The following is a 21,414-nucleotide window of genomic DNA, read 5'->3' as shown; positions in this document are numbered from 1 at the left end:
CACCTACCTCAACTGTTCAAAAAATGTCAGCCCAAGAGGAGCTGAGAGAGAGAGAACTGCTCTGCCTGTATTTAGTAAGAGAGAAATACAAATTCACTTCCTGTTTAAGTGACTAGTCTGAATGAGTCTGATGCGTGCAATGTCAAAATGATAAGCATAGTGTTTGCAGTGATACGGTACCATGCATGACAGCCACAAGTCAGTATACACATCGGTGGAAGCTGCTGAGGGGAGGACGGCTCATAATAATGGCTGGAACGGTACACATGGAATGGCATCAAACACCTGGAAACCATGTGTTTGATGTATTTGACACCATTCCACTAATGTCGCTCCAGCCATTACGACGAACCTGTCCTCCCCAATTAAGGTGCCACCAACCTCCTGTGATACACATAATATATACACAATAGTCACAGCCTTGATCTGAAAAGGGGGGATTCTACCAAATCTTTTGACACCGTATTTAGGAGAAGCCCAAAGTGGCTGGTTCCAGTTATGTAAGGCAGCAACCCCCTCTTTGTCTGACTGGGAAAATGGGATTAGTTCACAATGAGCCTGGTATTTTAGAACAAAGGGGAAGGAATAGAACACAGACATGTCCTTTAGAGAGGAGAGAAAGATCCTTCCATTTTGAGTGCTTGTTTATGAAGAGCTTTATGGAGAGCTTATACACTAGAAAATATTATTAGCATATCCCACTGTACATATGCAAATTACAAAGGGATGGGAATACATATTTGTGCAGTAACCTGCCTATCAAACCTGGCTGAGGGGAAATGATTATGGTAGGCTATCGGAATGCGTCATTAGTGTACAGTAAAAGTGGAAAGGATGGTTAATCCGTAACTGAAATAAGACTAAAAGGAGATCGTTTTACCTTCGATGTCTTGCATATTTGCCGCTGACATGTCCACTTCCATCACAGCCTTGTGTAGGACAGCTGCAACGAAACAGAAACACACACACTGACTATGTAACTCACCATTCTCTACTCGTCCTTTTTTCCATCTGTCTATCCATCTACACATAACACGCTGTTACATTTCTGGATTGTCAAATCAAATCAATTGTTATGTGTCACATGCGCAGAATACAACAGGTGTAGACATTACAGTGAAATGCTTACTTACAAGCCCTTAACCAACAATGCAGTTTTTAAGAAAATAAAAGTAAAAAAATAGTTAAGTAAAAAATAAAAAATAGCAAATAATTAAAGAGCAGCAGTAAAATAAGATAACAGTAGGGAGGCTATATACAGGGGGTACCGGTACAGAATCAATGTGCGGAGGCACCGGTTAGTCGAGGTAATTGAGGTAATATGTGCATGTGGGTAGAGTTAAAGTGACTATGCATAAATAATAAACAGAGTAGCAGCAGCGTAAAATATGCAAATAGTCCAGGTAGCCATGATTAGCTGTTCAGGAGCCTTATGGCTTGGGGGTAGAAGCTGTTAAGAAGCCTTTTGGACCTAGACTTGGCGCTCCGGTACCGCTTGCCGTGTGGTAGCAGAGAGAACAGTCTATGACTAGGGTGGCTGGAGTCTTTGATAATTATTTTATTTATTTTTATTTATTTTTCTCTGACACCGCCTGGTATAGAGTTCCTGGATGGCAGGAAGCTTGGCCCCAGTGATGTACTGGGCCATACGCACTACCCTCTGTAGTGCCTTGCGGTCGGAGGCCGAGCATTTGCCATACCAGGCGGTGATGCAACCAGTCAAGATGCTCTCGATGGTGCAGCTGTAGAACTTTTTGAGGATCTGAGGACCCATGCCAAATATTTTCAGTCTCCTGAGGGGGAATAGGCTTTGTCGTGCCCTCTTCACGACTGCCTTGGTGTGTTTGGACCATGATAGTTTGTTGGTGATGTGGACACCAAGGAACTTGAAGCTCTCAACCTGTTCCACTACAGCTCCGTCGATGAGAATGGGGGCGTGCCTAGTCCTCTTTTTTTTCCTGTAGTCCACAATCATCTCCTTTGTCTTGATCACGTTGAGTGAGAGGTTGTTATCCTGGCACCACACGGCCAGGTCTCTGACCTCCTCCCTATAGGCTGTCTCATCGTTGTCGGTGATCAGGCCTACCACTGTTGTGCCTGGCCATGCAGTCATGGGTGAACAGGGAGTACAGGAGGGGACTGAGTACGCACCCCTGAGGGGCCCCCGTGTTGAGGATCAGCGTGGCAGATGTGTTGTTACCTACCCTTACCACCTGGGGGTGGTCCGTCAGGAAGTCCAGGATCCAGTTGCAGAGGGAGGTGTTTAGTCCCAGGGTCCTTAGCTTAGTGATGAGCTTTGAGGGCACTATGGTGTTGAACACTGAGCTGTAGTCAATGAATAGCATTCTCACGTAGGTGTTCCTCTTGTCCAGGTGGGAAAGGGCAGAATGGAGTGCAATAGAGATTGCATCATCTGTGGATCTGTTGGGGCAGTATGCAAATTGGAGTTGGTCTAGGGTTTCTGGGATAATGGTGTTGATGTGAGCCATGTGAGACCAGCCTTTCAACGCACTTCATGGCTACAGACGTGAGTGCTACGGGTCGGTAGTCATTTAGGCAGGTTATCTCAGTGTTCTTGGGCACAGGGACTATGGTGGTCTGCTTGAAACATGTTGGTATTACAGACTCAGTCACGGGTATTACAGACTCAGTCATTGTATTGGATTTTACTGGACTTTGCTCCCCCTTTGTAATCATATTACATTTCTACCTTTACTATACAAACAATGCACTCCTATTTTACTCCTACACATACAGTATGCACTGTTATGGTAATTCACACTCCAATCTGGTCTTATACCCCCACCTAGCCCCTCCTCTCATTTTAGCCTAATCCTCATCATAACCATCATAAGCCTCTCCAGTATCACAGTGACATATCTGCCCTGACCAGACCAAACAGACCCGTCATGCAAAGTCAAGCGTATTTGCCCTGACGACTATCCGCTCTCTCCATCGAGCGGCATTATGGGCATTATGGACGCCTCGGCCTGGAGATAGGCTGGCCATTGATCCGCTGACTAATTGCTATCTGCAGGCAGCGCTGGAGAAAGCAAAGAGAGAGAGGGAGCCCATGGAGAGAGAGGGCGAGAGCAGAGAGAGAGAAATAAAGAAAAGAGGGGAAAGAGAGAGGTAGAGATGGGGGAGCCACACTGTCTGTGGAAATCAGAAAGCTATACTGTAGGCGTCCAGGTGGGATATTATTTATTGATAGGTGGGTCCAGAATGTTATGTCTGAAAAAACCTTCTCCTAGCCTGTAAAAGACTAAATGAAACCCATGAGGAAAAGTAAGTAGAGGACATGAGAGTTCTACATTAACCAAAATTAAAGGCCTACATATTTATATGAAATAATGAATATGGTATAGTTCTGAAATACTTTAAACCAGGTTTAAATAGCCAAATAAAAGACATACAGTTGAAGTTGGAAGTTTACATACACTTAGGTTGGAGTACTTGTTTTTCAACCACTCCACACATTTCTTATTAACAAACTATAGTTTTGGCAAGTCGGTTAGGACATCTACTTTGTACATGACACAAGTAATTCTTCCAACAATTGTTTACAGACAGATTATTTCACTTATAATTCACTGTATCACAATTCCAGTGGGTCAGAAGGTTACATACACTAAGTTGACTGTGCCTTTAAACAGCTTGGAAGATTCCAGAAAATTATGTCATGGCTTTAGAAGTTTCTCATAGGCTAATTGACATCATTTGAGTCAATTGGAGGTGTACCTGTGGATGTATTTTAAGGCCTACATTCAAACTCAGTGCCTCTTTGCTTGACATCATGGGAAAATCAAAATAAATCAGCCAAGATATATGTAGAATAAAATATGTAGACCTCCACAAGTCTGGTTCATCCTTGGGAGCAATTTCCAAATGCCTGAAGGTACCACGTTCATCTGAACAAACAATAGTACGCAATTATAAACACCATGGGACCACGCAGCCGTCATACCGCTCAGGAAGGAGACGCGTTCTGTCTCCTAGAGATGAACGTACTTTGGTGCGAAAAGTGCAAATCAAGCCCAGAACAACAGCAAAGGACCTTGTGAAGATGCTGGAGGAAACAGGTACAAAAGTATCTACATCCACAGTAAAACGAGTCCTATATCGACATAACCTGAAAGGCCGCTCAGCAAAGAAGAAGCCACTGCTCCAAAACCGCCATAAAAAAGCCAGACTACGGTTTGCAACTGCACATGGGGACAAAGATCGTACTTTTTGGAGAAATGTCTGATTAAACAAAAATAGAACTGTTTGGTCATAATGACCATCGTTATGTTTGGAGGAAAAAGGGGGTTGCTTGCAAGCCGAAGAACACCATCCCAACCATGAAGCACGGGGGTGGCAGCATCATGCTGTGGGGGTGCTTTGTTGCAGGAGGGACTGGTGCACTTCACAAAATAGATGGCATCATGAGGAAGGAAAATTATGTGGATATATTGAAGCAACATCTCAAGACATCAGTCAGGGAGTTAAAGCTTGGTCGCAAATAGGTCTTCCAAATGGACAATGACCCCAAGCATACTTCCAAAGTTGTGTCAAAATGGCTTAAGGACATCAAAGTCAAGGTATTGGAGTGGCCATCACAAAGCCCTGACCTCAATCCTATAGAACATTTGTGGGCAGAACTGAAAAAGCGTGTGCGAACAAGGAGGCCTACAAACCTGACTCAGTTACACCAGCTCTGTCAGGAAGAATGGGCCAAAATTCACCCAACTTATTGTGGGAAGCTTGTGGAAGGCTACCCGAAACGTTTGACCCAAGTTAAACAATTTAAAGGCAATGCTACCAAATACTAATTGAGTGTATGTAAACTTCTGACCCACTGGGAATGTGATGACATAAATAAAAGCTGAAATAAATCATTCTCTCTACTATTATTCTGACATTTCACATTCTTAAAATAAGACAGGGAATTTTTACTAGGATTAAATGTCAAGAATTGTGAAAAACTGAGTTTAAATGTATTTGGCTAAGGTGTATGTAAACTTCCGACTTCAACTGTACATGAGAACTCTTGGTGGATAACTGGAGCACCAAATTAAGGTTGTCCATCATCGATACAGGGAGATCCAGTGGGCTAGCCTGCTGATCCCATCAATGGGTTTCATGGTCTAGTACATGGAATTCAATGAACTTAGTTAACAGGGACAACACACTGCAAGGGTCAATTCAGGATCATCTTACATCTACTGTATTGACAGGTCTATCCACGTGAATAGCCAGGCTAAAGATGGAGGTTGCAGTGGGCTTTAATAAGTTAGATTTGATCAAAGAGAACTTTAATTATTTACTGTCAATAGGGTTTGTCAGGATAGATAGAAAAAAAATTGAGAAATGGGATAGCAAGACAGAAAGGAAGAGAGTTAGAGAGAAAAGAGTGAGAGAGCGACTGGGATACAGAGTGAATAAGGGAGAGAAAGTGAGAGATGAGAATAAAAGAGAGAGAAAGCCCAAGGAAGTAGCAGGCAGAGTAAATGGCATCGCCCTCTTGTCTGAAGAGGTGATTGTAGTGCTCGTCTCTCGCTGCACACTGAGAGGCTGGGAGTACTCCACAGCCATTATCAGCCCTAGTGGCCTTTCATCTCTCAGCCTCTCCCTCCCTCACCCTCCCTCCCTCCCTCTTTCACTCACACACATTGGGGAAGCCGGAAAGACAGGGGAACGGGGACAATGTTTATCAGTAGTACTGACCTGAACAGCTCTGGTATCGCTGGTTCCACTGGCACTGAGAAATACAGGCAGAGAGAGAGAGGAGCAAGAGAGAGGAGAGAGAGGGAGGGGAGAGAGGGAGGGGAGAGAGGGAGAGCGAGGGGAGAGAGGGTGGGGAGAGAGAGAGAGGAGAGAGAGGGAGGGGAGAGAGATGGAGGGGAGAGAGAGGGGAGAGAGAGGGGGAGAGAGGGATGGAGGGGAGAGAGAGGGGAGAGAGAGGGGGAGAGAGGGATGGAGGGGAGAGAGAGGGGAGAGAGAGGGGGGAGAGAGGGATGTGAAGAAAAGAAAGAGTGAGGGGATGCGAAAGAAAAATAGTAATCTCTATATCTTAAAATCATGCTTTCATCAGGGTTAAAAACAGTGAAAACCATATTCAATATAGGCAGGCACAATAACATTATGTAATTGGCTGGATAGACTGCCTGGAGAATTGTGAATTCAAGAGTGTCTCATTTAGGATGGCTGGTGTGGTGAGAGGCAGTGTGAGGAGCAGAGTTAAGTAATGAGTGAGAGAGCTGTGTGTGTGTGTGTTTGTGGGTTGGGGTAAGGTCACCCTGAGTGGCGCCTGCAATGATTTGAGGAGAGTGCAGACGCAACTCGGATACCTTTTGAGCGTGTGCGATGGCGCTTCTCATCTGCATTCACCTCCATCTGCAGAGGAGACACAAACAGATAGTCAGAGATAGAAGCCCTGCCAGGGCCTGTGCCAAGAGAAGACTGGCTTTCGGGGCCTGGCACTTGGGTCTGTCTGTCTGTCCGCCCATCGTTCCGTCCACCCGTCTGTCACTCTTTCTTATGAACACACACACACACAGAGACACCCACACCCCAATTTATCCCGACAGTAATTGCCTGGTGCCAAAGCTTCACTGTTTCTGACACTGTGAAATTGCATTTATTTTCTCTTTAAAGGATTAAGAAATGTAGATTTTGCCAGGTGCTAATGTCACCCAAACCTTTGCTTCATGGTGCTTTGAAATATGTATGCAAATGTATGTGAATAGAAATGCATAATTGCATTCGTTCTTCTTCTGGTCCATATTTGTGTATGGATTATGATATTCCATCGTTCGCCAACACAGTCACGCTTCTCCATTAAAGTGCACCTATACTACTTTCTACATAAAGGTGTCATCTTCGCTTTATACCACTTGGCACATTCCTCAAACAAAGTGATATGAATAGCTTATAGTAATGATCTCTCCCATATTCTGCTAGCCCACATTATTCACTGTTTACACAATGTTCTGTATGCCTCACAAATCAATGTCTCATCTATAAATCCTCTATTTAATCCTAAAGATATCCTACAGATATCACATTACTCACATTCACACTCCACATGCTCTCTCACACTAGAGCCATCATCTACAGTAAAGGTGGATCCCAACCAGTCAGAGGTGCATTAACTGTTGATGAGTTGAAAGATGGGAGCATTCTGTTATTTCCAGATGTTACTAAATATATGAATGGTTGCTGAGTTTTGGACTATCATAGGCTAGCCGGGTTTGGATGTCTCTTTTATGCAACATGATTTATTAAAGTGCCTCTTAAGCCTTCAGTCCTAATGGTGGAAGCCTTGGTGTTTTTTTATGCAGGCCATAAATGTTTCAAACGGGGAAAATAAAATGATCAAAGCCAACGACATCTAGTAAATCTTATTAGTGTGGCGAACGGCGGGGTGTTTTGGGAGGAGGGTGGAGGAGGAGAGCCTGGAATTATATTTCTCTGGAGCGGCACAGGGGTTTCCATGGTAATAAGAGGAAATCCTACCTCAGGAAAATAAAAATATATTTAAAAAAAATAAGTTATCAATCCAGCATGCCCTGTGGGTGGCCCACCTCACCACACTCTATTTACATGGTGACATTTGGCTCATGAGAGACAGACAGAGCAAAGGAGCAAATATGAGGGACAATGAACAAACTGCATGACAGAAATTCAATTAGTCGTCACCTGCTGAGACTGACCAGGCTCAACATGATAATGCTGTGCTTTGCACTGGTGTTTTTCAACAGCCATATAGGAAGCCCTCAACACTTGACCTCAACAGTGCTACACTTTATGTCAGAAAACAAAACATGAGCTATTTCCTCCTGGTGAGTGAGGCAGTTCCACAGACAAACACACACAACACAAACACCGTGCCTATCTACAGTTGTCAGATTCTCTCTAAGGGCTTCTGTCAGCCGCCATGACAACAACAACAGCATCTCTGTCGCCGCCACTTCTTCCATCAAGGCCCCTTGTGAGACTGGTGCCCAGGTCCCTGAAGCCTGTCTGAGACTCGTCCGCCCCTCTGGGTGTCAAGAGCCCTCCTCACCCGCCCGCTTTTTTACACAAATGTCACAGATGTAATAGGCTTGTGGAGCTTGCAGTACTGGAAAGATAAGGAAGATCTGTTTCACCTATGTTCATACTGTTTTACTGTATTCATACTGTATATTGCAGATAACTCTCATTCGTTCCCTCTCTGTGCCGTTTGTGTGTGTGTGTATGTGAGTGTGTGTGTGTATGTGAGGCGGCAGGTAGCTTAGTGGTTAAGAGCGTTGTGCCAGTAACCGAAAGGTCGCTGGTTCTAATCCCCGAGCCGACTAGGTGAAAGATCTGTCGATGTGCCCTTGAGCAAGGCACTTAACCCTAATTGCTCATGTAAGTCGCTCTGGATAAGAGCGTCTGCTAAATATAAAAAAAATAATAATAATAAAAAAAGGTGTGTGTGTGTGTGTGTGTGTGTGTGGTGGGGGATCTGTCACCACAAGTCACAGCGTTATCGGTTTTCCTTTGTTTCACCTTGAAGTTTTGGGAGAATATGTCTCAGGCATATGGTGCTAACCCCCCACCCCTCCACCGCCCCACTCATCAGCCTGCATTAGTATTCCTTCAGTGAGTCATTGGGGAGGCTTCAGAAACTACACTTGCATGATCAAATGTCACTGCAAATAGGTATTTACGCCATGCATCATCCAGTGATAGTAAACATGCATGCTCGCTCCATCTAAGTGCATCTGAATTGTTGTGAAGGACCAAGCTGATAGCATCTGAGTGGGTGCCAGAAAGAGAGATAGAGAGGGAGAGAGAGGGGGGAGATAAGGATTGAAATCTGCTGTCAACATTTTCTCCGGTGAGTGTTGTTCTTTTAGGTAGGTAGCTATCACTCTGAGACGAGCTCGTGAAAAGGTTTGGGTGTGACAGAGTTTTGTATCTGTACCTTTAATGGTTGGGATTGAGTATGACAGAGGTGTGGCTATACATCTAAAACAGGGGTTTATGAGATTATCAAGATGTACTGCATCATTATAACTGAAATGGTTGTTATAACTGTACCTGAAATGGTTTGGGGTGAGTTTGCTCTTTGGTCCAGACCTCTGCTTCCTCCGTTGCCCACAACAGTAGACGTTTGACAGGAGAGAAAGGGCTCACCACTCTTTCAAGTTCATTTTCTGCAAAGAATTAAAAAACAATATCCATACTTATGAATTCAAATCTCCCTGCAAATCATAATTACCCACGCTGTATGATAGTGTTTGGCTTGAGTTTCCTTCCTTTGAGAAGGAAGCTGTTGATAGACTCATGAATAGTCACATAGTATAAAATGTATGCCATATATGGAGTGAATATGATTTCCTCCCTCCCGATAGCTGCTTGTCATTTTATGAAATAGACTTGGCAAGGCGGTAATTAGCTAGATCTATCATATTCTGCAGGAAGTGGGGAAAAATATAGCTAATGATCCATGCTACCCTCCATGATTTCTCTTCGCCTCTGCTGTCCTATGAATTCAAAAGAGACAAAGACAGCGGGAGAGAGAGAGAAAGTGTGCGAGTGAGAAATAGATAGTAGTGAAGGAGAGAGAGAGAGAGAGAGAGAGAGAGAGAGAGAGAGAGAGAGAGAGAGAGAGAGAGAGAGAGAGAGAGAGAGATAGATAGAAAGAAAGTGGTGTTGTGTGGACAGAGCATGCTTGGCAGCTCCAAGGAGGTTCAACCACTGCTGATGTAAAACAGGCCAGATATAAGAGGCCTATTTATCTCCCCTGACCAGGGCAATGGCAAAAATACTGCCTCTCAAAATACAGACGCCCAGGGACAAACAAAGAGCAATAGAAGAAATGGAGAGCAAGATGCATGGTGAACATAAACAGAGGATGCACAGTGAGAGAAAGTGAGAGAGGGAGCGAGAGCCATTTTGGGTATTTTGTCAGTGTGACGTCAGGTCACAACATTTCCCTCCATTGCTCCCTACACAAACGGACACAGTCTACTTTTCCAGTTTTTCAATTTGCCTGCGTCTGGGAGCTAGAATTGGTATCATGTAGCCTAGGCCTACGCTTTGCCAATGCAGATATAGAAAAAATAGTAACAGAGAGCATGTTACAATACGGCAAACTTAGCAAACGGGGCATCTGTGGTAAGTACATGGAGGCCGCCATATTTTTGCACGCCCCCCATTTGTTTGTTACAAACATTGTTTGCTAACCTAACTATGCTATCTCTACTAGGCTACAATCAAACATTATGCTTTATAACCAAAGAGCTCTATTCTCTGATGCGTGTTTATGGGTGTTTTGCCCTATGTTTGAGGCGCTTAAGCTTTTATCCTCGAGTCAAGGTAATTGGCCAACTGTTCATTATTTTTGCAAGTTATTATTTTTGTCAATGAATGCAAATCTTTTTCTATTTTGTCATTTGTAGACTTGTTAATGCAACTCCTACTCAACTGTTGCTGTTCCACACCCACTAAATAGGCTGCTGGGCCCTCTATCTTAACAGGCAGAGGTAGGCATGTATAAAATCCCTCTCTCCCTCACTCTATTCCCCTCTTCACCCCCCTCTCTTTCCATCCCTCCCTGTCTCTGTGTCTGTCCTGTATGTAGGCATGTTAATTGTAGGAGTGTACAGGAGATAGCAGAGGAAGTGTTCATGGTGCAGCAGTGGAGTGTCGAGAGAATGAAGCCCTCCTCAGGGAGACTGCCATGTTGCTTATAATCAGACCCGTACACATGCATGCACACACTCTCTCACATACACACACACACACACACACAGACACACACACACTAACACACACACTACCATAAAGTCCAAATACAGCCAGTCACAGCCAGAGCTGCAGTCACAGACATTACCACATCTCTACAATAGAGCTTATAATAGCCAGCTGCAAAACACAATATGCTGCTGGGAATACTGCTAAAGAGATAGGTGCGTCGGGGTGTGTGTGTGTGTTTTCATGGTTTTCCTTTGAACCACTGGGGGTTCTCATTCTGTTTCCTGCTCTCTCTTCATATCTCATCCTCTCTCTTCCTCTCTCTATTCCTCTGCCTCCATTTGTAGTTGGAAAAATAACAACAACCCTAAAGCATATGCCCAAAATACTTCTCTCTGCTTCCCTGGGAAGGGGACATCTACTATTATTGTTCAGCTTTCGTTTCAGAGTTACATCCCCTCCTATAAAAACAAACAAGACAAACCTCCTTCCTCCCCCAAACCTTTACTTTTCCCTCAACTCAGAGTCTCTCTCCTCCCTCTCTTCTTTTCTCTCTCCTCTCTCCCTTCTCTCTACACCCTCACCCCTCCCCTCCCTGTACCCCAGTCCTCTAATCAGACACTGAGTGCCGCTGGCCCTGCTCTCTGACTGGTCTGATTAAGGCCTTGATTTGGGACAGAGGATGAAATCAGAGCCCTGACGTGTCGTATTGTAGCTTCCCACATCCCAATGCCTTGGCCTACATCTCTCTATGGGGCTGTGTGTGTGTGTGTTTTAGTAATCCGTTCCTACAGCAGAGCTGGCATTCATTGTGGTTAGTGTGAGCTGCTCTTTCAGCACCAAGGACAGTGACAGAGTGAGCTCAGCAAAGCAGTAGCCCAGACAGACAGGAAGGCTGGGCTGCAGCCATTCATTACAAATCAACACACAAACACACACATACGCACTAACGCCGCACACACACACTTTTTTGAGTGAATGATGGTGTGTTTATGTAATTGTTGATATTTCATAACCCATAGAGGTGGGAGGAGGGTAGAGTTTGCCCTTTTCCAAAGTTCTATTTATCAGAGCCAGGGTATATGTCCTGTAAATAGCAGCTCTATATTGCCTGATATGTGGTACCTGTGAAAACTATTTGCAATGAAAGTCCACAGCAGAGAGAACGGCTCAGGGAGACTGCACGAAACACACACCCATGCAAGCACACACGTACACACAGGCACATGCGTACACACATTACACACACACACACAAGCCTAAAATAGCCTTCAGTTTTTAAGAGTGACTGGGGCTGCCTGACCTACATTTTGCAGAATGTGTGTACACAGCACAGAGGAGGAGAGGAGCTTTATCTCAATATTATTTGTCATTTCTCTCTCTCTCTCTCTCTCTCTCTCTCTCTCTCTCTCTCTCTCTCTCTCTCTCTCTCTCTCTCTCTCTCTCTCTCTCTCTCTCTCTCTCTCCCTCTCCTCTCTTATTGTTACGCCTTTAGTCCTTTACACACACACACACACACAGACACACAGAGAGAGAGAGAGAGAGAGAAATAGAGAGAGAGCTGCCTTGGCACTCAGAGCTTTAGAAGCAGGTCTCTTTAAAACACAATGGCCCTTTGGAAGGCACAGCCAGTCTGGGGAGCCAAGGTGATCATTGACCTGTCATGATGCAGGCTGTGATGCCATTACTCATTTATGTAATCTCCACACTGTCATGGAGGTGTGAGGTCTTGGGGGAGGCTGGGGGAAGAAGGGTATGGTAGCCGTTTAACTGTCCGAACTCAGAATCAAATAGTCTTTCCCAAAATAACATGGTCGCTGTGGTAGAATGTTTATTTTAATTGGTGATTTTGTACATTTATCAAAACCACATCAGGTAGCCTGATTTCAGATGTGCCATGTAAACATAATTATTAGGGAAATCGTTCTTCTTGCACAGCATGTAAACGTTTAAATCAAACTATTATATTATTCTGACTATTCACAATAATCGTATTATTGTGTGCATACTCACTGCCGGCCGTGTTCCTATTGGTCAGTCACCGGGATCAGCTCGTAACACCAGCCACACTACATGATAAAGGCAAAAAATATTCGGACATAGCCAGAACTTTGATGGAGCCTACGGCCGCACGTAGCAGTACTTAATCGGCAAACATAGACCCTGTCACACTGTACGAGGTAAGACGTCCGACAAACGTTTACGGCCTACGAATATTGCCCATGACGTGGAAATGCTGGCCGGTAAAGCAAAATCGTGGCATACGACGGCCAAAATGGTACAGTCTGTGGGTGGCTTTTGGGGGAGACAATAAGAGACTGGGGAAAGACAGAGAGAGAGGACAGACAGTATGATGAAGGGAGAGGCTTGTGAAGACAGGGAGAGAGGACAGACAGTATGATGAAGGGAGAGGCTTGTGAAGACAGGGAGAGAGGACAGACAGTATGATGAAGGGAGAGGCTTGTGAAGACAGGGAGAGAGGACAGACAGTATGATGAAGGGAGAGGCTTGTGAAGACAGAGAGAGAGGACAGACAGTATGATGAAGGGAGAGGCTTGTGAAGACAGAGAGAGAGGACAGACAGTATGATGAAGGGAGAGGCTTGTGAAGACAGAGAGAGAGGACAGACAGTATGATGAAGGGAGAGGCTTGTGAAGACAGGGAGAGAGGACAGACAGTATGATGAAGGGAGAGGCTTGTGAAGACAGGGAGAGGGAACAAGGGAAGGTAGTGATAAACAGAAGCAGACGAAGGGAGGCAGGGGATACTGCACCACCAACTCCGATTCTAACTCGGAAGTTGTTGCCTCTGCAGCTGCCAAGATGGGGGAGGTGGCTGGGGAAATGTTTTATATTCCTTCCCCTAAAACTGTTTTTCAATCCAAATAATTGTGGATGGAAATATAACCAGATGAACAGGGAAACATCTTCCCTCTCTGCCTCTTCTCATACAACAGCAATAGCTCAGACAAACTCACCCCCTTTTTAGGTCAAGGACTTGAGAGGTTGAAGCAACAGCATACTCACTTTCAGACACACACATAAACACACACACACCATAAAGCAGAGCCCCTTGGGATCCTGGGGAGGCTGGGAGGAAGTACCATCCACCGCCACGGCACTGCAATTACCCACAGTAGGGTAATCACCAGCACAATGAGGCTGGGTAGAACACTCAGGTGAGAGACACCAGACGGCAATCAGCCCGACGGGGAGAGGGAGGGCGAGAGATGGAGGGAAGGGGTAGGGAGGAAAGGCAGTGAGTGGGAGCTTAGAGCATGAGGAGAGGGAGGGAGAGAACAGGTAGAGAGAGGGAGAGAAGGATGGATGGTAGAAAGAGAGAGCAGAGGGAGAGAAGGAGGGGGGAGAGAGGGGGGCATTTTCTTTCATTTTCTGTCAAACGGGAGCACCAGGGCCTTAATTACCAGCCGAGTCTTTGGCCCTGCGTCTGTCTCCCAGCTCACCCAACCTGAAAGGTGTGTGGTGTGTCTGTGTTTGTCTCTGTGTGTGTGTGTTGTGAGGGAGAGAGATAGAGGGAGGAAGAGAGAGGTTGGCAGCAGAGAGAGGAGCGAGGCAGAGGTAATTGATGTACTTTACAGTATTCACAGCAGCCAGAGCAGCAAAAGGTCAGACAGGGTGACAGACTACCAAGGCCTCACATTATTACAGTAATACTCTACACTATAGCTCTCTACCTTAGACAGTATGATGAGTCTTAACCATACATCATATACGTAAGAAACTTATGACAATACTGCAAGACTGCTCATAATTCTCATCCAGATTAATGTGTTACTGTGTGTCTGTATTTGAACAACTGGGTGAGTTCTGCAGAACATTTCTGTCCAGCCTTTTTATTTTTATGACATGATACAGGCAAATCAAATGTTGAAGCCTTTGTGTAGTTGTTCATGTTGACATTTTCAAAAAATTTGGCATTCATCACTTAGTCCTGCTCTTTATTCAAATCAGATTCCACCTGCTGTGGTTGCAGGGGTGGTGTGTGTGTGTGTGTGTGTGCTCTATAAAGACATGGCTTGTTGAGTAATGTACCTGAATTTAGTAGCTGCAACAACAAAACATCTCTGAAACATGGGCAGGGTTGGGGAGAAACTGATTGCATGTAGTCAGTTACATGTAATCTGAAGAAGAAGAAAGAAAAAAAACGGTAACTAATCAGTTACGTTACCAGCAAAAAATATTCTAATCAGATTACATATACTTTTGAAAAACTAGATGATTACTTCATGGATTATTTATAAATTCAGAAAGGATGTTTTGTGAAAAAAATACATACATACTTTCTGTTTTCTCAATGACATTTAATTCAGCATTGAAAAAGGCGCAAGTTTAAGTTTTCTCCACCTGAGTGAGTCTGATCACAAGTCAGAGACCACTATGATGACACACCAAATGTGTTTGATGGATCCTTTTTGTCTTCTTCTAATGAATCTTAAGGGGAAAGTAACTGAAAGTAATCAGATTACGTTAATGAGTTTGGGTAATCAAAAAAATTGCGTTACTGATTACAATTGTGGACAGGTAACTAGTAACTGTAACATATTACATTTAGAAAGTAACCTACCCAACACTGAACATGGCAACATGAAATTGTGCATTTGCATACAGTGTATATACGTGTGTGTGTCTCTCTGATGTGTACGTACATGCGTAGCTATGTGTGTGTCTCTCTCTCTCTCTGATTAATCCCAGTCTGCAGTGCCACTCTGATGAGCTCTATTGTTCTCCTGCTCTCTTCTCTCTCTGTCTGCTGTCTCTTCTGTGCAGTGAGTAGTCAGTCTGCTACTACCGCTGTTGCTGCTGATACTGCTGTTGGGCGTCTTTCAGAATATCAATGATGGTGTCTACAGATAAAAAGATAGAACGGCTGACACGTGCCCCTCTGCCCTGCAGGCTTACCCCAGGATGACAGCGGGCACAGCCACTCCTCAGGTACCCCTGCCTGGCAAAACACACACACACACACACACACACACACACACACACACACACACACACACACACACACACACACACACACACACATGCTAGAATGCACACACACACATCACTGGAGAGAAGAACACCCTACAATAGCTCGCAAACTGACAAACACACACACACAACCACACTCACAACTCACACACCACCGCAGGAGAGGGGGAAAACACCCACCCCAGTCTGTCATTAGTGACACTGCATTTCCTTGAGAATGGAAAATATAATTAAAATAGCATACTACTGTTCATCCCTGGATCATACTGTAGATAGGATTCATAACTCATGATGGTAAGGGAGCGGTCGAAATGTACACAATTGTTACCCGGAGGAAAATCTGGGCGGGTCTGTTTTTTCAGTTGTGACTCATTTCAGGAAACTAGGCGTATGTCGCGCATCACTACTTCACAGGAGAGCCATTTGAACGTAAACTTTTTATTTTTATTTTGGGGCAGAAATGCCTTCTGGAAAATGTGAACTTTCATGTGCCTTAATAACAAACTTGTATGCTATCTGTAAATACGAATACAATTGTTAAATTACAAGCCCAGTTGGTTTAGGCACAGAAAAAGACATGAACCTTCCCACTAGCCATGATTGGCTGAGATAATGGGTGGGCTGGACATGCCAAGAGATGAGTTCGGATTGGTCTGTCATGAAGCATGCTTCTGTCTATAACATGAGCTGGTCAGTATGTGTAGGTAATCCTTTCTATTTTGAATGATATCACGTAGTAGAACTGCAAAGGTGTTGCTCTCCACTTTCTGGAGGACTGAGTTTTGAAATCAGTGGAATGCACGGTGGAATTAGAGTATGATAGAGGGAGTCGAAAGAGAACACACAGAAGGCTGTTGTATAAAACACCTGTCTTCAGATTACATCTTCAAACTAAGGCAACCATGGCATCCGTGACAGAGAGGGAGAAGCGTCCATCCATGTATACAGGTAAGATAGTCTAGCTAGCTACATTTTCAGATATTACACGTTTTGTCAGAAAGTCGTTTTCATTTCAAGTTAAAGTGTACTGTTAGCTAACCTTAGCTGGCTGGCTCGCTAGCTAACGTTACATGTATGATCTGTGTAGTAATATTATTCGTATCTCAGAGCCATTTGCATTTCTAGTTATAGCTTAATGTTAGCTAGCTAGCTAACATTGAACCTGATCCCCAGCTACCTGCAGATGCATGCAGGATAGTAACATTATGAGTTGGGATTATGGTTAATTGTTTAGCTACATGTCTAAACAAAAGACTCCACTATGCAAGTAACCATTTCAATAGAACATTCATGATGTCACTGCGACAACTGTCAATAGACGTAGCTGGTAAATTCTGACGAATTTACGAACGCTCAACACCTGTTGAATATGGCCGGTGTCAGTAAATGTTGGCAAAAAAGCTTAATTTAATTGTTGCCACAGCACATTTGCAGTCACCAACACTCTGGATAACATAAAAACAGCCTAACCAGCTCTGCTAGGGCGAGTAAAATGGTCAGAGTGAGCTGTTCCCTCATTTGTGTCTGGAAGTAGCTAGCAAGCTAGCCAACGTTAGCCAGTTAGCTTGGGTGCTTGACTGCTGTTGTTAGGTCAGAACACTCGGCTCAACCCTACTCCTCGGCCAGAGCGTCCAGTGTGTGCTTTGAATGCTCCGAGAGCAAAACGCTCTGAATTTACGAACGGACAATCTGACAATGCTCTGAGTTTACGAACGTCCAGAGCGCACTCTGAGCACACTCTGGCACTCTAGATTAAATTTACGAACACACCCATAGTATAAACCAGCCTTTAGTCTTGAAATCTTTGGTTGTTTAGTACATGGCCTCACAAGTGAATCCTTAAAGAGCTGGGTGGGGCTAAAGCTTATGAACGATGCTGATTGGGTGTAGACAAAGAAGAGCTCTCCAGTAGCTGTACCAAAACATTGAAGGGCCATTTTCTCAAAAGTGAGGTTACAATTTTATCAACTTTCAAAGCAGAATTACTTTCCCATTGTTCCTCAACCGTAGTGTCTAATATACAATTTTCTAGCTCTGAATCTCTACTTTTATCCAATGTAAAAAAAAATGAAGACCGAGTCGAGCCGGTCGGTCACAATTTCAGTGAGGGGGAGACTTTAGCATTTTCTTATTTAGTCCAGGGGAGGGTCATGCAATTTGTAATCGATGAAATGTGATATTGGTCAGTGCTTGTGAATTAGTTGCTTATTATATATTGATGTGCGCCTGATGCTGCCCCTAATCTCTGATTCTCTGTTGGGAGCAAAATATCAAGTGTGGCTAGTGTGGTCTCAATCAAATGATCTAAAGTCTATACTATAGGCTATACGGACAGTATGCTTGGAGAAGCACAGGGCAAATTTCTAAGAAAATATATTTCTAAATTTTTTGCACTGCTGGGATGGTGTAAAACTAGGCTATACTGCATTACACACTGCAATGGATAGGCTATCCCAATCATGAGCCCTGGCCCTGCTCTTGCTGATGTAGGCCTAAATCCCTTTGTGCTGCCTAACCAATGGCTGTGCTGTGTACGGTGGCACTTCAGGAGGCAAGTCAAAGGCTTATTCCGAAAATAATTGATTATTTGTAAAAAATAAATAAAAAAAATGCAATATCTGTGAGTGCAGACTATGCCTACTGATGTTCTGTTCAGTTTGAGAGGGAGAACGCGAAGATGAGAAGGAGGACCGGAGGTAAGCTTGCTACTGCTATAATAGATTTAAAGAAAAACAATATGTTTCATTGCCCATAATGAAGCTATTTATCAGAGTTATTGACCTTACAATAAGCCATATTCAAGTAATTTACATAATTTACATTACTATGAATCGGCAGCCGCGGAGATGGCTAACTCGAGAAGGCCTAATTAATTTAAATAGTCTTCATTTTCATTACATTTTAGGCTACTAACAACAAGAGGGCTTTGTGTTGGAGCCTATTTCTTCCTATTCAAGAAATATGAGGTAGGCCTACCTGTTTGACAGACACATTTTTTTTTGGTCAACCAATTTCTTCAGTCACCATGCACTCCTATCTCAGTGTCAGTGAAGGGCTTGGTGTGTTAAGTTAAAACCAGGGCTAGAATTGAGGGGGTATGTGAGGGTATTGTGGTTTTTGTTAAAGAAAATGGCTAAAAACATCCCTTGTGAACTTAAGAAAAAAATATAAAAATGTACCTGATTATACAATTTAAAGCGATCTACAATGAGTGTAAAACATTAAGAACACCTCCCTAATATTGAGTTGCACCTCACCCTTTTGCCCTCAGAACAGCCTCAATTCGTCAGGGCATGGACTCTACAAGATGTTGAAAGCATTCCACAGGGATGCTGGCCCACAGTTGTGTGAAGTTGGCTGGATGTCCTTTGGGTGGTGGACCATTCTTGATACACACGGGAAACTGTTGAACGTGAAAAACCCAGAAGCGTTGCAGTTCTTGACACAAACCGGTGCACCTGGCACATACTACCATACCCCGTTCAAAGGCACTTAAATATTTTGTCTTGCCCATTCACCTTCTGAATGGCACACATACACAATCCATGTCTCAATTGTCTCAAGGCTTAAAAATCCTTCTTTAACCTGTCTCCTTCCCATCATCTACTATGATTGAAGTGGATTGAACAAGTGACGTCAATAAGGGATCTTAGCTTTCACCTGGATTCACCTGTTCAGTCTAGTTCATGGAAAGAGCAGGTGTACATAGCCCTTTCCTGCAGTCAATAGCCAAAAGCAAGCCCTTTGGCTTCATGGGTGGAATGTTATTAATATTTGTATAATTTCATAATTAATAAAGATTATATATTTTTAAATGACGAAAACGTTTCTAAAGAATGTCAAACTTTGTTATATTTCAGTCTTCTGTGATGTATATAAAGTGTAATATTGGGATGCAAACTCAAAATGTATTAAATGTATACTCTATACCTGACATGGTACAGTTGTCTTCTTTTTGTTGCCCATAACCATGTGTGTGAGGTATATACTTTTGTTCAAAGTAGATTTGTTCAAGACTACCAAGAATCACTTGTAAATCTGATTTAGCTCACTGAAGTAAAAGGTTAATGTGTTGTTCACTTGGTGTATAACGACACTTTAGTCCGCAATGCTAGAAACAAGTTGTAAAATATCGGGGAAAGACTCCGATGCATATGGGATATCTTTGGTTTGTCTCTATGACATTCAGACGCTGCACTACAACCTTCTATAGCTGAGGAGACAAAAAAATGTGCTTTACTTGGTAAGTGATGTGTGATTCTGTCACTATCAATTCACGTTCAACATTTCAACAGGCTATTAAACAACATACTAACTCTAAATCAGTCAGGAGCTAGCCAGGTAGCCTAAGAAAGAACGAAAATGAATTATACAATGCATTTAGGCTGTATAAAATTAAATTTTAGAATTAAATAATAATGAAACGGAAAATGCCTTAATAAGCTCAATATAAGCTTAAGTCAATGCATTTGAATTCACTTTTAGAAACACGAGTTTAGCCAGTCTTTGATTTGAGGATCATGCGATGAGCTAATTCATTGATGAACAGATACTTCAGATGTAACTGGTTCTGTGGCGCTAAAGTTTTACAGTTAATAGACAACTTAAGCACTGCTCCAAACTTTCCTCTTTTTTAACAATAGCCTGTATAGAAATCTAAATGTCTCTGGTGCTGCAGCATGTCCTCATTCCTTGTCATGCTCTGGAGACAAGATTCTGCTTGTCTCCAGTCATGTAAAATGATGTAGAATTGCATGTAAAAGGCTATTTCTTCTCAGACCACAAATAAGATGATAGATTCATGCAGTGCTTTTATTTTAATGGAGATCTTTTCACCCCTACCCTTGTCCGCAGTGGTCTGCGAATCCACAACATTCTGGCTACTTTGCCATGTAATGCTTACAAAATGAAGAACAGTTTCTAAAACTTCATCTAAGGCTCTTGTCTGTCCTAGGAGTGAGGGTAAATGGTAGGCATGTCCTCTGCTATCCACTTTATGTTTATAATATTATTTGGGGTATGGGGGGGTCAGTTTTTTTTTTTTCAAGCGTTCAGGGAGGGTCGGGTAAAAATATGTTTTACTGAAGGAAGGGCCATCCATTTTCATTTCAGAGAGGTTTGATTTTATCCAGGAATCCCTCATTATAAATATAACGTACAGTCCCTAGGTGGTCAAGTTGGATAGACATGAGATGCTTGCTTTGATTGGAATGAGTAAGACTTCAGAATATCCTTTGATGGTAAGACATGTATATGGAGTGGATTGAGCCCATTGTTCTTGGTCTCAATTAAACATTTGACCCAAAGTCATTCTTGTAAATATCTGTGTGAATCATCTTCCTAGAAGCCAATCACATTCAAGCCTATTGTTCTCCCATTGCTAAGGAGTTCCCCTATTCTAAAAGTGTAGTATTACCAAAGGACTTCAACCAGCCAAGGTGTTAAAGGTCCAACGCAGCCATTTTTATCTCAGTATCAAATCCTTTCTGGGTAACAATAAAGTACCTTACTGTTTTTGTTTTCAATTAAAATGGTCAAAAATAGCTTCTTAGCAAAGAGCAATTTCTCAAGCAAGAATTTTGCTAGGACTGTCTGGGAGTGGTCTGAGTGGGGAGGGGGAAACTGAAAATGAGCTGTTATTGGCAGAGAGGTTTGCAACTCTCTTTCATATTGGTCTATTAACTAATTTACTGCCTGGTGATGTCAC

General features: G+C 43.3%; 1 protein-coding gene across 1 annotated transcript in view; it reads right to left on the bottom strand.

The window, feature by feature from the left end:
- LOC121545045 (myelin transcription factor 1-like protein) overlaps positions 1-14,838 on the bottom strand; it is a 93,924-nt gene extending 79,086 nt beyond the window's left edge. Inside the window, exons 1-5 of the mRNA XM_045209162.1 lie at positions 14,766-14,838; positions 9,055-9,170; positions 6,333-6,378; positions 5,710-5,743; positions 881-943 (exon numbers count right to left, since the gene is read on the bottom strand). Coding sequence (XP_045065097.1) covers positions 881-943; positions 5,710-5,743; positions 6,333-6,378; positions 9,055-9,170; positions 14,766-14,835 — 329 coding nt within the window. The 5' untranslated portion in view covers positions 14,836-14,838. The remainder of the gene's footprint in view (positions 1-880; positions 944-5,709; positions 5,744-6,332; positions 6,379-9,054; positions 9,171-14,765) is intronic.
- Between the last annotated feature and the right edge of the window lie 6,576 nt (positions 14,839-21,414).

This window comes from Coregonus clupeaformis, chromosome 29 (assembly GCF_020615455.1).
Source record: "Coregonus clupeaformis isolate EN_2021a chromosome 29, ASM2061545v1, whole genome shotgun sequence".
Classification (NCBI taxonomy): Eukaryota; Metazoa; Chordata; class Actinopteri; order Salmoniformes; family Salmonidae; genus Coregonus; species Coregonus clupeaformis.
Note: the sequence above shows the minus strand (reverse complement) of the source record. Positions and strands in the feature narration are given on the sequence as shown.